Source organism: Canis aureus, chromosome 29 (assembly GCF_053574225.1).
Source record: "Canis aureus isolate CA01 chromosome 29, VMU_Caureus_v.1.0, whole genome shotgun sequence".
In the NCBI taxonomy this organism is placed as follows: Eukaryota; Metazoa; Chordata; class Mammalia; order Carnivora; family Canidae; genus Canis; species Canis aureus.
This window is the reverse complement of record NC_135639.1, coordinates 24,933,097-24,949,314: the sequence shown is the minus strand read 5'-3', so window position 1 is coordinate 24,949,314 and position 16,218 is coordinate 24,933,097. Positions and strand designations below refer to the sequence as shown.

The 16,218-nt window shown below is 42.8% G+C and overlaps 1 protein-coding gene across 2 annotated transcripts in view; it reads right to left on the bottom strand.

Moving 5' to 3' along the window:
- COL17A1 (collagen type XVII alpha 1 chain) overlaps positions 1 to 12,223 on the bottom strand; it is a 52,023-nt gene extending 39,800 nt beyond the window's left edge. Inside the window, exons 1-5 of one of the 2 annotated variants that reach the window (XM_077877749.1) lie at positions 11,710 to 12,222; positions 6,230 to 6,292; positions 4,136 to 4,180; positions 2,317 to 2,421; positions 1,163 to 1,294 (exon numbers count right to left, since the gene is read on the bottom strand). In XM_077877749.1, coding sequence (XP_077733875.1) covers positions 1,163 to 1,294; positions 2,317 to 2,421; positions 4,136 to 4,180; positions 6,230 to 6,281 — 334 coding nt within the window. In that variant the 5' untranslated portion in view covers positions 6,282 to 6,292; positions 11,710 to 12,222. Of the gene's footprint in view, positions 1 to 1,162; positions 1,295 to 2,316; positions 2,422 to 4,135; positions 4,181 to 6,229; positions 6,293 to 11,709 lie in introns of both variants that reach the window. The other variant, XM_077877750.1, reaches the window with a different exon arrangement.
- Positions 12,224 to 16,218: the final 3,995 nt, after the last annotated feature.

Below are 16,218 nucleotides of genomic sequence, written 5' to 3'. Positions count from 1 at the left end.
CAAAGATATGGAAATTCCAGAGACAGGCCACATGATGCTCCTGTGAGCTGAGGAGAGGGTTAGGGGCCTGAAGATACAAAGGATAGAAAGACCATTAGGGGGAAGGTGAGAAGTGATGGTTGGGAAACAAAAATTGTCTCATCTAGGTAAGTGTTTTAGGTAAGGGAATCTTCTTGGTATAAACAGGCATTTGAGGGAGAGGTGAAGTGCTTTTTCCCAAATCTGCTGGGGTTTGACTGTTTTAACTCAAAATAATGTTCATGCCAAAATGGCCCACCTTGGGCAGCCTGCCCTTGGCCCCTACTGTGTCCACTAAGGTGTTCCACACAGCGTTAAACACATGGTAGGTATGTGGTCAAATACTAAAAGGATGAATGAATAAGAGGGCAAGTACATCAATAAAATCTCTAAGTCTGTAAAAGAAATGAAACTGCTGTGGAAAACAAAGCAGAAGGAATGTAGATAAAATTAAATTTCTTATAACCCACAACCTATAACAAATACTTGAGGCAGACAGAGTAGAACATTCCTCCAGAAAGCTTCCAACTGTCTTACTGCCAATGTCTTTCTAGAGGGAAAAACCACCTTAGCTGGACAATAGCCCAGCCTCCAGTATCTTGTGAATCTACTTTAGCACTGAAAATCCTTTTGGAACTTCCCTTTGTCTTTACTTCCCCAACCCCAAGTATATAATTGATCACCCCTCACAATCCCAGGGTAGCAGCTCTTTCTGCCCATGGGTCCTGTCCCGGACTATCATAAAACCACCTTTCTGCACCAAAGACTTCTCAAGAGTTCTTTCTTCCCTTGAGGCCTGCGGCTCCGGACCCTAACACTCCAAACCACATCTAAGCAAGAGTGAAGAGAAAGGTGAGAGCAGAAACAACTAGACAGGGGTGGCCAATCATTCCATCCTTGAAGGGTGAATGAAGTTATTTGGAGGAGAGAGTAGTTCTCTTCTAAAAATCTGTGGGACTAAGACTCAGTCGGTCAAGTGTTGGACTCTTGATTTTGGCTCAGTTCATGATCTCAGGGTCATGAGATCGAGCCCTGTATGGGCTCCATGCCCAGCGCAGAGATTTTGTCTCTCCTTCTCCCTTTGCCCTTCTTGCCTTGCTCTTGCTCTCTAAAAAAAATAAAATAAAATCTGTGGAACTGATACCTTCGTATGTTCCATGGCGGGTGATGTGAATTTTCCTTTCAAAGGTGGAGCCTGGTGAGTTGGGCAGAGTGGAGGCAGGGGAATGAGCCCTCCTGTAACTGGAGGTGGAGGCGTTGCCTCGTGTGCTTCCACCTGCAAGTGGGGAAAATCAGAAACTCTCAGAGCACTTCGGACTGGCTTGAAGTTATATTGATTACCCTTGGGCTGCTTGAAAGAGAAGGGGGCCCTACAGAGGGCCCAGAGGACTTTCAGAGAACAGCGCTGAAAGGGTCCACCTGGGCATTCCAGGGCTGCTCAGAAATACGGGGTGGAATCATTGCCACTGCCCTTCCCCAGCTGACCATGGAAGGCAGGCAGGCAGGCGGGCCCTTCATGGACGTGGCTGCACATGGCAATGGAGAGGCTTTGGCAGGATTTTTCTTGAGGACCTGGCATTTAATTGTAGCTCACTGCTGGATGGACCAGAGTACAATCCAACACGGAAGTGTTCCTTGACAGCCAACGGCAACCACTCCTCTTGCTCAACCTGGCTATTTGTGTGTCTTGGGACTTCTTTTTCAGTGTCAATCCAAGCTGGTTTAAATGGCTTCAGGGGCTATATATGTGCTTGTTTTTTTGTTTTGTTTTGTTTTGCCTTGCTCTGTCTCATTTGGGTTTGAAAGCTACAGGGAAAGAGTGTTTCACTGGGAACAATGGGCCTGTGTTGGATGCTTGCCCAGTGGAAACTCAGTGTGGGATTGTGTGCCACTAGATTCCTCTGAGCAGAGTAACCCAGTTGTTAAGTTTCTTTTGTTGTTGTTGTTAATGCAAATTGTAAACCCTCTTGTGTGCACACCCTTCCCTAAAAGAATTGGCTTAAAGAGTGATTCAGTGGGAAAGGAGCCACCTCCCTGTGAAGCATTCTTGATTGTTGTTATTTATATTGGGGACTTAATGAAAATTGATCCCATCCTAAGTAAGCAGGCTTCTTAAGTAAGCAGGCTTCGAATGTGACTAATTTGAAAGTATCACCTTGGCTGGGATGTGTGTCAGTAACATAGCAATTTGGGGCATTTGGAATGGATGACAAGCAGTTGTGACCATCCCACTCCTTGTAGGACACCCCCCTCCCCCGAAATGTTCTCCCCCAATCCCTCCAACCAGCAGGCACTTACTTGAGTTTATGTAGCCACTGCTGCCATGTGTCAGGCTGTGCTTCTCCAGCCGGCTCCCTCCACTAAGAGAGCCTGTTTTAGCATAGCCGTTGCTGGTTCCCCCTTCTGCAGGAACAAGAAGCAGATGACAATTTATGGGTGGAGTCATGCCAGGGGGTCCCTTCCTGCTTGGCTGTGGAGACTACCCCTGGCTTCTCTCCTACCACCCAGTTGGTTTGGGGTCCCTTTACAGGTGCAAGCTGCCATACCCTCATTTATTTGGTTTTGATAGAAATGTCAAGAGCAAATATTCCACCCAATTTAATAGGAAAGTCTTCTGGATGGAGCACAGCAAGTTGCTCATTAGTAAAACGTAAGTATTAGAAAAGACAGCTGAGTGATAAAAAGCTCTGTGAGGCCAGGACATGGGTTGGGCTTGCTTTTTTGACATCGCCTGGTCAGTGCCACAGACATGGCAGCCACTAGACTTGTTGAGGGGGTTAGTGACTGCTCTGTGTTGCTGGCCTTCCATGTGGCAGCCTGTCAAGCTCTGACCTCTTGTCCCTATCTTCTGCAAGCCAGGCTTCTTGGGAGGTGCAGGGGTATAGCTTTAGGGCTTGGTTCTCTAACACAGAATCCACTAAACCTAAGGACTTCCTCAGGAAAAAAGTGGACTGAGACAGAAGCCTGACTGGTGGTTCCCTTCTCCCACCCTGCGCTCAGGCTGGATAAGGTTTCTGATACAAGTGTCCAATCAGGTAAATCTATAGAGACAGAGAGTAGATTCGTGGTTCTAGGGGGTGCTGGGGAGAGGGGCAACAGAATGGGGAGTGACTGCTAAGGGTCATGAAGTTCCCTTTTGGGTCAATGGAATGTTCTAAAATTAGATTGTTGCAATGGCTGCACAACTCTGTAAATATACTGTGAAAATTAACAAAAGGAAACCTCTCTAAAGTGGACTGATGCCAGAGGGGGAGGCTGAGAGGGAAGCCATGCCACTTAAGGTCAATTATAGACCCAACAGAAGAATCCTCAACAGGTAAGAGTCATCAGTGAGAGGCCCCAACAGGGAAAGATGTACATTGCCTCTCCTACTGGAAATCTACCTCGCCTGCAACTTGGCCAATGAGAAACCATCCATCACCCCGAACTCTTGCTTTTCTCCAATGATCTTTCATTTAAACCACATATCTACAAACATTATATGGTCTCATTCATTTGGGGAATATAAATAATAATGAAAGGGAATAAAAGGGAAAGGAGAAAAAATAAGTGGGAAATATCAGAAAGGGAGACAGAACATGGAAGACTCCTAACTCTGGGAAATGAACTAGGGGTGGTAGAAGGGGAGGAGGGCGGGGTGTGGGGGTGACTGGGTGGTGGGCACTGAGGTGGGCACTTGACGGGATGAGCACTGGGTGTTATTCTGTATGTTGGCAAATTGAACACCAATACAAAATAAATTTATTATTAAAAAAAATAAACCACATATCTCAGCTTCCTCTTTCTTCTCCCTAAAATAATGTTCCTCTCCTTTGTTTGTTGGACTTGCCTCTGCTTCTGTCTTAGCTGTTTGTTCCAGGTTGTGATTCTGTGCTATTTTGCTGGTAAAATATAACTGGCAGTTTTATTTTTAAGGTTCACAAGGCTAACAATCATTGAATTATATACTTCAAATGGTGGATTTTGTGGTATATCAATTAATGTCAACATAGCTGTTAAAAGAGATTTCAGATATTTTGGAATTGCTCAACTGAAGAGTGAACACCTATGGGAAAGGTTATATGTGGAGTCCTTCGCACATGCCTTCCTGAGAAGAAAGCTCTCAATAGTCACTTACTTGGTGGTAAGGATGTAAGTCTTGTGGTTACTGTCTCCGTGATAACTAGAAAAAGACAATAAAAAGATAAGATCTTACATAATGCACTGAATTCCCTGTATTTTGGCAAGGTCTAACATCTGTCATAGGCTTAGCATCTTAAACTAGGCTCAACATAGATTTTTGTATACTTGTGCTTTATAGTATGGATCTGACCCTCTGTACATGAAAATATGTGCAATAACAATGGGGTTTAATGTACCTGGAAAATATCCTTTTGGAACCAAAAATAGTCACCCCCTGATTAGAAGGATGACTTCCCTTGGTATCCATGCCTCTCATTTAACAATTAGATCCAGTCCAGACCTAGATTCACCTCTGAAGGAGGACCAAGGCCTCAAGCCAACTCTCAGGTGTGTCGAGCCACACTCTGTCTGCATTGCCCCTTCCAAATGGTCACCCTGTCCAGCTGGGGGCCAGTGCATTATCCTGATTTCACTGTGAAGTGGATAATTACTTTGTGCTTCTTTTTCAACTGGGGATGCCAAAAGGACATAAATCATTCTAACATCTTCAGGATCACCCCTGAGTTGGGGCGTTGTAGGAAGGTGGGGAGGGGGTTGGTAAGTCACATTTGGTGCTTGGTGACTCAGAGACAGATGAGCATCAAAGACCAACTTGAATAACCAGTCCCTTTGCCTCCCCAGGCTGAGTTTCTCTAGACTCTCAAGTGATGATGAATCCATGGAGGTTATAAAAGTCTCCTGTATCTTTTAAACACCAGTTAGAAGAAAAATTTGTTGCCTTCCTGAACCGCTCTCTCCCCTGAAGCAACATGGGGAGGTGGGTGGATTCTTAAAACCACAATGGGGCCAATGCTGTTCTCTGATGGTGACCATCATCACCACCTCCCTGTGTGTGGGACATAAAGGAGGAACAATCAGCTGAGGTCACTGGTCTTTAACAACACACTTGTGTAGTGTGTGCATGTGCACATGCCTGGCTATATGTGCATGCGTGTTGTGTATATGCACATGCCCAGGTGTATGTGTGTGCATGGTGTACATGAGCACGTGCCCAGGTGTATGCATGTGTGTGGTGTGCATGTAAGCATGCCCGGATGAATGTGCATGCACGGTGTCTCTGTGTGCATGCATGTCAGTAGGGATGGTGAAAGGAGAAAAAGTGCAGGATGGTTTCTGCCAATTTAAGCCGTTCTACGAGATACTGCTCTATCCGGCACCAGTCTTGCTGCCCCCACCCCTTTCCTTCTTTGCACGGTATTTTCCCAATTGATTTCCTTGTTCTGGCAGGAACATGAGGTGATGACTATGGCAGAAACTTCATTCCATGCATAACAGGAAGTGGTTTTTCAGACTAAAATGGCAGCTTGATTTAAATAACAGTCCTTGAGCTTTCACTAAACCTCTCATTGTGTGGACCTTTGGGATTGTTGGACACATAAAAATAAATTATTTCTTAACCTAAAGTTTCAAGTCCGTGAAGCCAGAATTTTTTTTATTAGAGATATATGAAAGTCACAGGATAAATGAAAGACTTAAAACGGTTTAGGGGACAGTGTAAATGTCTCTGAATTTATCATTTAGGCAGTTTCACAAAAGGAATGTGCCTGTTTTCAATTTCGGTATAGATTGCAACAGTGACACCAGTGTTATTCTAACTTTGTCCCTGCAGTAAGTAGGATATTATTCTTTTAGATTTCTGTTGCTCTGTATTCTAAATAAAGACATGGTTAAATGACTTATGGCAAATTCATTCCACAGAATATTATGCAGCCTTTTAAAATGCTGATTATGAAAACTAAAGGTCAAAATGGTAATTTTCATTTTTGAAGAAAAAGCAGAACACATTTTGATTACAGGTATATTAAAATCAACAAAAGTTATCTCATGGGAAGGAGTAAAGACTAGGAAAACATTTTAAATGATATGGTGAAAAAAAAGTGAAAAAAAAAACAACCCAAGAAAAACTATAAATAATTTAGAAATGAAAAAAAAAATTTAGAAATGATAAAGAAGTTGCAATGTAATCTGGCATGAATTACTCTTTCCGAATTTTTTTATTACTATTAAATGATATATCTCACGCTCTTACTTCTTTCAGTGACTTCAGAGCCATCTCTCTTGTTTTTCTTGGTTACATCCATACCATCGCCACCTGCAGAAAAGCCAGAAATCATGATCAGCCATGATTCTTACCATCATTTTAAGGAAGCGTAGGTCCCTACTATGGAAACAGAGAACCAAAAACACTTGACTCCTAGAATTCAAGTCATGGTTCTTTCTTGTGCATATTTTATACAAGAGTCCTTCTCACTCCTTGATTCAGTTGTAAGAGAGAGTCATTTAATAGTGCCACTTTGGATTCTATTCTTCTGGATGGGGTGTATTTTTGGGGATCTCATTGCCCAGGCTGCCCCCTGCTGAGCATTATCGGGATTACAGATGTGGTGCCCTGACCTTTGACTGCAAAATCTCCATTCTTCGCCAAAGTAACAGATAGCTGAATGTGGGTCAAGGCACTTGGTACTTCTAACGAACTCATTTTGTGGTATCCCATAATGTTCAGTGTCTATATGGAACTTGATGGACATAAGACATTCATGCTTCATTATTTAGAGTTTAGATGGGAGAATGATGCTTGATGGATTTAAATTAGGAAAAAAAATATTGTATTGTTGGTATTCGTATGGCACTTAAAACTTATCACAATATGGAGCTTTCCCTTCATAACAAGCTAGCTCCAGTATACTAATTTACAGACATGAGAAGGAAAAATATATGAAGAAAATGTGTAAGACCTACGGAAGTATATAGGAAAAGACATATTTGTATGTTATCTATGTTCCCCCTTCACTCACTGCTTCTGGAAGGGAAAACCAATGGTTTTCTTGTCCACTGTGTCCTGAAGTGTAGAGGACTGAGGCCATCTGACAGTAGGAAGCTCGGGGTAGGTGTGGAGGTGGGGGTTACACACACAGGGTTACACAACAAGGATCTCCATCCCAACATTCTTCCTGTGTTTCCCAGTCCCACATCTGGGAGGACTTGAAATCTAGCTTTTCCTAGTAGTTCTCTCTTTCCCCTAACTTTTCCTTCCCCTTTTGGATGCAGTTCAAATTGGATTCTAGAATTCTGGGCAAGCCCCTTCTGCCCAGGATGCCCCTTGTTTGAAGATTTCTCCTTTCAGCTTTTTTCCCCCCGGCCTGATGACTTCAGGGTCAACTTAGCTGTTAGGCACACAAGGCACAGTGCCTAATCCTATGATACTTTTAAGGGCCCATGAAAGTTTTAATTTCTTTTTAAAATCAGAAGGAGAGGGGCACCTGGGTGGCTCAGTTGGTTAAGCATCTGTGTTCAGCTCAGGTTGTGATCCAGCCCCACATCAGGCTCCCCGCTGAGCCGGGAGTCTCCTTCTTCCTCTCCCTCTGCCCCTCCCATCTGCTCACATATTCTCTCTCAAATAAATAAAAATTAAAAAAAAATTAAAATCAGGAGAAATGGGGCGCCTGGGTGGCTCAATCAGTTAGGCGACTGACTCTTGATCTTGGCTCAGGTTACCCTCTCTGGGTCCTGGGATCCAGCCCCATGCTGATCTCTGTGCTGAGCGGAGAGCCTACGTGAGGCTTCTCTCACCCCCCTCTCTGCCTCTGTCCCGCTCCTACACCTGCTCTCTCTCTCAAATAAATAAATCTTAAAAAGAAAAATTTTTAAAATCAGAAGGAGAAATGAACACAATCTAACCTGGTTTATATTCTTTCAATGCAATCATAAAATATAATTTTTAAAGGTTTATTTGTTTTTTAAATGCAGGAAGGGATCCACACAAATGAAAGCGTCTAGGGCTAATGAAAGTCATAATGCCTTGAGTGACTTCCTTGCTGAAAACCAAGGCCACGGGAGACCAGCTGCTCAGCTACCCAGTGGAATGAACCAAGATCGGCACAGTTAGCTTCAGGGCCTGGTCGAATGTGCCAACTTCCTGCTCATGGGAGTTTCTTAAATGCAGCTCTAGGCAAAGAATGAGGCATCATGGAAAAACTCCTGACTGGATCTGAGAAGGCACAGAAGGTGGCTTTGGCTCTGGTATGTTTCCCGGAGCCAAAGAGGAGGGGCTGCATAGACAATTTCATAGGGAGTCCAGCCTCTTTAGAAGGCCAAACCTGGCCTGTGTCTGTGTCTGCATTCTGACTACAACCTGTATGACTATTGTAGACCTGTATGACTATTGTCATGAAAACTTACATGCTACCAGATACCGTCTTTGAAATCTTTTGTTTAAGCAGCAATTGCCTTTGGTAACTCTGAAGCCCCCTCTGCCTTTTCTTTCTTTCTTTTTTATTTTTTTTATTTTTATTTTTATTTTTTTTTAAATTTTTATTTATTTATGATAGAGAGAGAGAGGCAGAGACACAGGCAGAGGGAGAAGCAGGCTCCATGCACCAGGAGCCCGACGTGGGATTCGATCCCAGGTCTCCAGGATCGCGCCCTGGGCCAAAGGCAGGCGCTAAACCGCTGCGCCACCCAGGGATCCCTTTCTTTCTTTTTTAATTGGTCATTAGCTGTGGACCAGGAGGCATTTTGGAGATTAAACACTCAAATGCACCTGGCTGCTAGTGGGGAACCACCTAGGGTGGCACTTGAACTGATATGAAATACTATCCGGAAAGGAACTGTTTATAAAAAGCCACGGAAGTTTTACTTCCCACAAGTTATTGTGTATTTTGATCCTCTACAGAAAGCTGCTGCCAGCAGCTGTACATTTGGGTTTGGATGGGTTTATTTGACTCATAGCCAACAAGGCAGACTGATGATGGCTCCAATTGATAAGGCTCTCCATTTCCAGGCAGCAAACCTAGTGAGTGTTTTCTTCTCTCTGTACTCAAAAAAATAACCCACTTTTCTAGGTACTGCTAATCTTTTTCTTAAGTCCTAATGATGGAGCCTTGAGGTATACAGCAAAATGCCAAGAGTTCTCCAACTTCCAGAGGGCACAAGGAGACCACCTGCTAAGAAATCAGATACCCTCCTCCAGGGCCTGGGGGCTTCTTATTAGAAGGTGCTCCGGGAGAGAATGGGTGTGAGGTGGGTGCAGGTGGATGGGCCCCTGTCTCTCTTTCAGCCTGAAGCCCCTCAGATAGCTGTGCCCTTGGCTATCCAGAATGATTTCTTGGGCCTGGAATACACAGGATGGAGTTCTGTTGACTTTACCACTGATAGTCTGAAGTGGCAGGGTTGTGCGGGGAGGTAGATTCCTTTAAACCAGACATAAGACAAAAGTGTTTTTCAATGAGTCATCAAAAGGGAAGTGATGGGTGGAGGCACAAACCTGGTCCCATAGGGACCTACAGTATTCCCACAGACTTCCTTTTTAAACATTCCTCGTGCAGATAGTTTTAAGAAGTGTAAGTTAGGGAAAGGAAAGTTACAAGCCCGGGCACATGCCCCAGCCTGCCTCTCCCAGAGAGCTCACCAGTGTGTTCTTCCCCCAAAACACTACTTAATGGAAGCACTGTCAAGTAGCATAATTTTTAACTCTTTTAATTGCAACTTCTTTGATGTTTGGGCCATTTCACTAGAGTCAAGGAAGAGTAGTAGGTCTCTAGGTTCTCAATTCCAAAATTATGCTAATTTCCACCCGTAGTTCTAAGGGGCTGCTTTGTGGTTATTTCATGGTTAATGTTCTTTAGAAGATGTAGAAAATGATCCCGAGATATTTTCTTATGCAGGAAAAGGCAATTCAAAATCATTTTTCTACTCTTTTGAATTTTTTCTTTCCACTGCATTTAAATGATGTCACATTCACCTAAAACTATTCTATGGGTGGCGAATGTAAAAACAAGGACCAACCACTGTTAGGGACAGTCAGCTCTGACACTGACCTTATTCTAATGACCCATAAGACACTTGCTCTTCACTAAGGAAGGGAGTGGAGAGACTAAGTGTTTTCTAGTTCCTATTTTAAGAATGAATCTTCCTATCCTCTGCTAAGGAAATGCAAGTATCTTTACAGCTTCTATTACTCCCATCTCTGTACGCTTCAAATTTTAAAACAAAACAACAAAATGGTCAAAGCATGAGAAAACCATCCACTACTGTGATCTGTTAACACAGATGAAGCAAGCAGTTTGCTTGCTGGCCAGGAAAACCAGTGCCCTAGGGTGCATTGTCTCAGAGGCTTTTGTCTCTACAAACCTCAGCAAAGGGTGTGCCACCTTGCCCAGGTAGGCATCCTTGATTTCCATACTTTGGGGTTGGGGGAGTTTGGGCACCATCTCTGTGATTCTGTGACTTGTTTACAGCCGTGTTTCAGGAAATCCTGCTGATGTTAATAATAGCGAAGGAGCCAAACCACAGAGACCTAGACTTCTTTTGGGCAAGCATAATCTAAGAATGAGGTTGGTTCTTAGGTGGGATCAGTTTCACGAATCTGAGTTTCTACCCAAGCTTGAAGCAAGGCTCTTTTACAGTCCCCATGTAAACTCTGATCAGATTTGTGTGGGCCTCTTGGAGGGGCACAGAGTAAAGCTGGTGCCTCTGATTCTCTGAAGGGCATCCATCAGGAGCTGACTCAGATCTGTGCCTTAGTTCTAAGACAGAGCAGATGGGGGTGAGGAGAAACCGTTCAGCTTCTCAAATGACTATCTTTTAAAAACCTCACTCTATTTTATGGACATGAACAAATCTGACCATTAGCTACTGATTAACAGCTACTTGGATGAAGTGATATGACAGATGCTTTGCCTACACTCCAAAAAGCAAAGTGGTAATTTGTCATCGAGCAGTTAGTGTGGTCGAGTGAGATACTGGAGTTGGTAATTCTCACCCCAAAATGAGTTGGGGGGAGGGGGCAAATTAGCCAGTAAAAGTATATACACAGTTCTCTTTTTCTCTCGGTCTAAATTTGACTCCAGGAAATTCCCGGATGAATTATATCATTTAAGATATTACACTTTACTTTAGATTAGAGGCAGTATGTTGAGAGTGTGATAAACAACCATGTCTGTCCATCCTCTTGAGCTTAATCAGAACCTTCCAGCACAGAGGCCCAGGGAGCACGTCAGCTCCTAGGGCTAAGGGGCTGCTGGTATAAGCTTCCACTTACCTACACTTTAACTTCCCCTTGGAGATATTCTCTGCTGTCAAGGGAAGATAAGGAAATAGTAGTAGAGTAGTAGAAGTAGGAGGGAGGAGAGAGAGCAAGAGAGCTTGAGACTGAAGGAATCATAACTCTATCCCATTCTAAATAAAACTGTTAACATGAGCCATTTAACAATACTGAAAATAATACCAAAAAAGAAAAACAATGTGGCCACGAGACCCCAATTTATTTCAACTGGCCTTTTTCTTCTTCCCCCAGATGAGTCTTTCTTACTGTTCCTTTAAAAGACCCGCCCTAGGCGGACTGCAGAAACTCAAGTAACCTTTTGTGATCAATTAACTGCTTCTGCCACAATGCTTGCACCTTAATAATTTCATATCATTTTCTCCAACAAACACTTAAATTCTCAATAGCAAATGTCCAATCAAAGTCCCAGAAGAAGGGAGGAAGGGTGACTCCCTCCTGCAACTTACCTTCTCTGAGAACTGGTAGGGACTGGAAACAACTTTGAAGAAACCCCCCTCTCTTTTTCTCCTCCTGATGTTTTCTCCAAGACGTTTGCAGGCCCCACTTTTTTTATCCAGACCCAGCCCAGGTGTGTTAGAGCTGAGTGATCTTTCAAAAATGTTCACCTCTCCTGCTCTCCCCCTTGTTTCTTTCAGTTCTTTGCTCCCTAACAAGTCCTGACAAAGGTGTGTCGGGGTTTACAATTACTCCACCCTTCCAATTATCTGACACTTGCTGCATTTAAAAAAGATCTGCCTCCAGGAATCAAACTTTACAGGAGGCAGAAAGTTTCTCCTACCACAGTCGGCCGATTAACCATTTATGGGTCCATGGGGACAAAGGAACAAAGGTAAAGGAAATGCCCTTCATTAATTTCCTTGTCTTTCATAACCAGGGAACTGCCACAACTCGATATTCCCCTTTCTTGTGGCCAAAGAATTGTAAAAATTCCAAGGAGCAGGACTCATGGTGTGGCCAGGCTTGTGGGGGGCCTGTGGGCAGAGTGTCTGATTCCTCGAAAAACTGTGAACTTGGCAGCATTTATATTCAAGACCTGTTTCTCCTACATCTGCCTTTGCCCTCTTTCCCTCATTCTGACCCAAGCCAGGTCAAGCCCACCTGGAGGAAATGGGTGAACTCATTTAGAATAAGATATGAATGACTTAAAATGTGGAACAATTGCTGGTATAGGGATTCGTTTTTTTAAAAAGGGGCAGCCAGGTTTAATGATATTGACTCCAAAGAGTGAAACATTAGTGAAAGATTTTAGGCATCTAGCCACCAAATAATGGAGAGATAACTGTTGAGGAAGGTTAAGAGACTTTTTGCCTTTCAAATCAGGCCAACACGGTCTCCATACACCCAAAGACAAGTATGGACTCCCAGAAACCATATAGTCTCAGCTACATTCTGTGGAGTCATAAGACTTCTCTAAAGAGTCAATTTACACCAATCTACATAATTCTCATGAATACCTGCTTAGTATCTGGCTTTCCAGGACCCCTGTAGACTAGCTTGAGACTCTTGATATGGGTCATATGGGACATATGAACCTGGAAGTCACTTAGGTGGTATTCTCAGTCCTGAGGGGAGCCGCAGGATTCCTGCAGTATACACTAATGCACGTCTACACCCCATGATTGCCCCAGGGCAATCACCCCATGTAAAAGGGTAGCCAACCACTGAGCACTACTTGCAGGGGTCTTGCTCCTAAGCTCCTAAGTGTGGGGTCCCACACTTCAGAACCCTTTCCATGACCTACAATGTGACACTACTAGGTTCTTGTTTTCTAGGATGTTCCTGCCTACCCAAATAAATACTCAATATGTCTGCTGTCAATTTCATAGGAGAAGAACACTGGGAATCTGGAAGATGGAGAGCTTTCAGCATAAAACTGAAATGAACCTACATCATTCATTGATTTACTCATTAATTCATGAATTAAGCAAACACATGTTGACTCCTGCTCAGAACCAGAAATTAAAGTGTATGTTGAGAGTTTAGCGGTGAAATACAGACATATTCTCTAACCTTACAGAACTCACAGTCTAGAAGAAGAAGACAGTCCTTACATGTATTACTCTGCTAAGGCTGCCAGGACAAAATTCTGGTGGCTGACACAACAGAAATGAATTTTCTCACAGTTCCAGAGGCTGGAAGTCCAATACCAACATGTCACAGCTAGGTTTCTCCTGAAGCCTCTCCCTTGGCTTGCAGAGTGCTGTCTTCCTGCTGTGTTCTCATGTGGGCTTTGCCAGTTGTCTCACTATGTGTCCTAATTTCTTATAGGGACACAGATTGGATTAGAGCCCATCCTAACAGCCTCATGTTAACTCCTTCATTAAAAGCTCTATCTCCAAATCATCATCACATTCTAAGATACTGGGGGTTAGGTTTCACCATCTGAATTTTAGTGTGTGGGGGGGATAAAATTTATAACAAATGATGTTCATAACAAATAATTATGCATCGATATACAATTAAGAATGTGATAACTATTATAAAGACAGAATGCTGGATTTTATCAGAGAGGAGGAGAGGTCATCCAGAGTAGGGTTCAAAGGGCAAATCCTGCTAAGAAGGTAACATTTAGACTGACAGAGAAAGGTTGAACTGAGGTCATACAGGTGAAAGGAGGGGTTGAGACTGTTCTAGAATTTAGACAGAGAAGAAAATATTTGAGAAGGCTCTGAAGTAGAAGAAGCAAAGTAAGTTTGAGGAAAAGTGATGCCAATCTGTGAAAGTATACCAAAGAGATGGTGGCAATGGGAGAGAAGCTAGAGAGAGAGCAGGGGCTAGATTACACAAGGCCTCATTAACCATGGGAGGGAAGTGTTTTTAGGCATTAGGAAAATGTTGTTAAATCGCCATTAGGAAGCAACTCCATACTGGCACTGTGTGGGTGTTTGGATTATTAAGAAAGAAGAGAGACTGGAATTAACGTTTTCTATGGTCTGTTGTGCACCTGATATTTTACATACATTATTTTATTTATTCCCTTTAGCAACCTCTAAGAGGTGTATACTATTATTTTTTTATTTTATAGCTGAGAAAAATGAAATTCAGGGAGATTGAGCAACCAGGCCAAAGATTTTACATCTATTAAGTGGCTCCAGAAAGGGCAGAGGGCCTATAAATGGAGTAAATGATTGATCATATGTATCTGATGAAGCCTCCATACAAAACCAATGGAATGGGGCTCAGAGAGCTTCCAGGTAGGTGAATACATCCGCATACCAGGAGAGTGAGACAGTTCCACGGGGAAAGAAGCTCCCGTGCTCAGACCTTCCCAGACCTCACCCTAAGCATCCCTTCATCTGGCTGTACATATGTATAGTTTATCATATCTTTTAATAGTTAATTAAACATAAATTAGTGTTTCCCTGAGTTCTGTGAGCCGCTCTAGCAAATAATTGAACCAAGGGAGAGGAGGTCATGGGAATCTCTGATTAATTGCCAAGTCGAACAGAAGTTGTGGGTAACCTGAAAACCTATTATCTGTGATTGGCACCTGCAGTGGGGGAGCAGCCTGTGGGACTGAGTCTTTACCCTGTGGGATCTGACAGTCTCCAAGAAGACAGTGTCAGAATTGAGTTAAATTGTAGGACACATGGCTGTTGTTGTAGAGCTCCCTGATGTAGGAACCCCCCCATCCCCACCAACATTTGGTGACCAGAGAGTCCAAAGTACTGTGGGCTTAGTAGTGATGTGAGAGTAAAGGAAGACACAAGAGGAGAACTGGGTTGTATGTGTGTGTGTTTTGTTTTGTTTGTTTTATACAATGGCAGAGCCTATACTTCATTTAACTCTTGAACTCTCATTTCCCATTGCCTGGTATATCATTAAAATTTAAATATGCCCATAGCTTTGAACTGAAAGAAAATAGGTAATATCAAAATAGATCAGGCTGAGAACAGAAGACAACTTAAATCAGAAAGAAAACCATCTGAATACTGGGGATATTTGCCACCAACAGCATAATGATGTTGGTATAATTTATTGATACATTTAGGTAAATATCTATCTATTAGGACTTACTTTTATATAGTGGTTATAGTTAAATAACCGTGGCAACCACAGACCAGTTATTTAACTATAACCACTATATAGAACCAAACATGCTAATCAACCACTGGAATCAGAATGGCTGTCTTTTCCTGCCCTTGGTGTCCTGTAATAACATAATTCTCCAGGGACAATGGAAAAGTCAGACCCAAACTAGATAAGCCCCAAAGTAATTTATCCAAGATCCTCTAAGCTAACTCAATAGCTAATTGAGTCTGTGAGTATGCGTGCGTGTGTGTGCTGTTTAGAGTCCTGTACTAAGCACTTTGGGAGAGAAGGAAATTAAAAGAATTCAAGTGTTTATATTCCAGTTATTCAATATTCATCATTTATTGTGCTTGGCAAAATCATTTATAAGAAGACATTATCTTGGTACATAGAGTGAAAGAAACCTTATGTTCATTCAACATTCATATATCAAGTTCCTATCATATGTCTGGAACCAGGAGAGTTGTCTTTTAAATGTTTTAAATTAACCAGAAAAAAAGCGAAATTCTTGCTGAAATGAAGGAACAGAGTCAGATTTAGGAAGTAGCAGTGACTAAGACACCGGAAAGGTGTTTCTTTTTCCCTGCTTCATTCAGAGCTGTGTTAATGAGTCACATTTAATCAATTTGTAATGGACTAGAGAGAAAATTTCCTTAAGTGGCAACTGGAAAAATATTCATCCTCCCCAAATTGTCTACTGACTTTTAAATAGGTTGGGAAGAAAGGATGCCTATTCACATGTAGCCCAGAGTGGCATCTGATGGCCAGATTCTCATCACTTGCTGAGCAATGTTGAGTATAGGTGGACCCTGTTTTATGTGGCTGCCAAGTCTCTGAAAAGTGATGCATAGATCCACTTTTTGGTGACAGGGTGAATGTTTTTGTTAAATTCACCACCTCATTAATCTTTGTGAAGACAGATT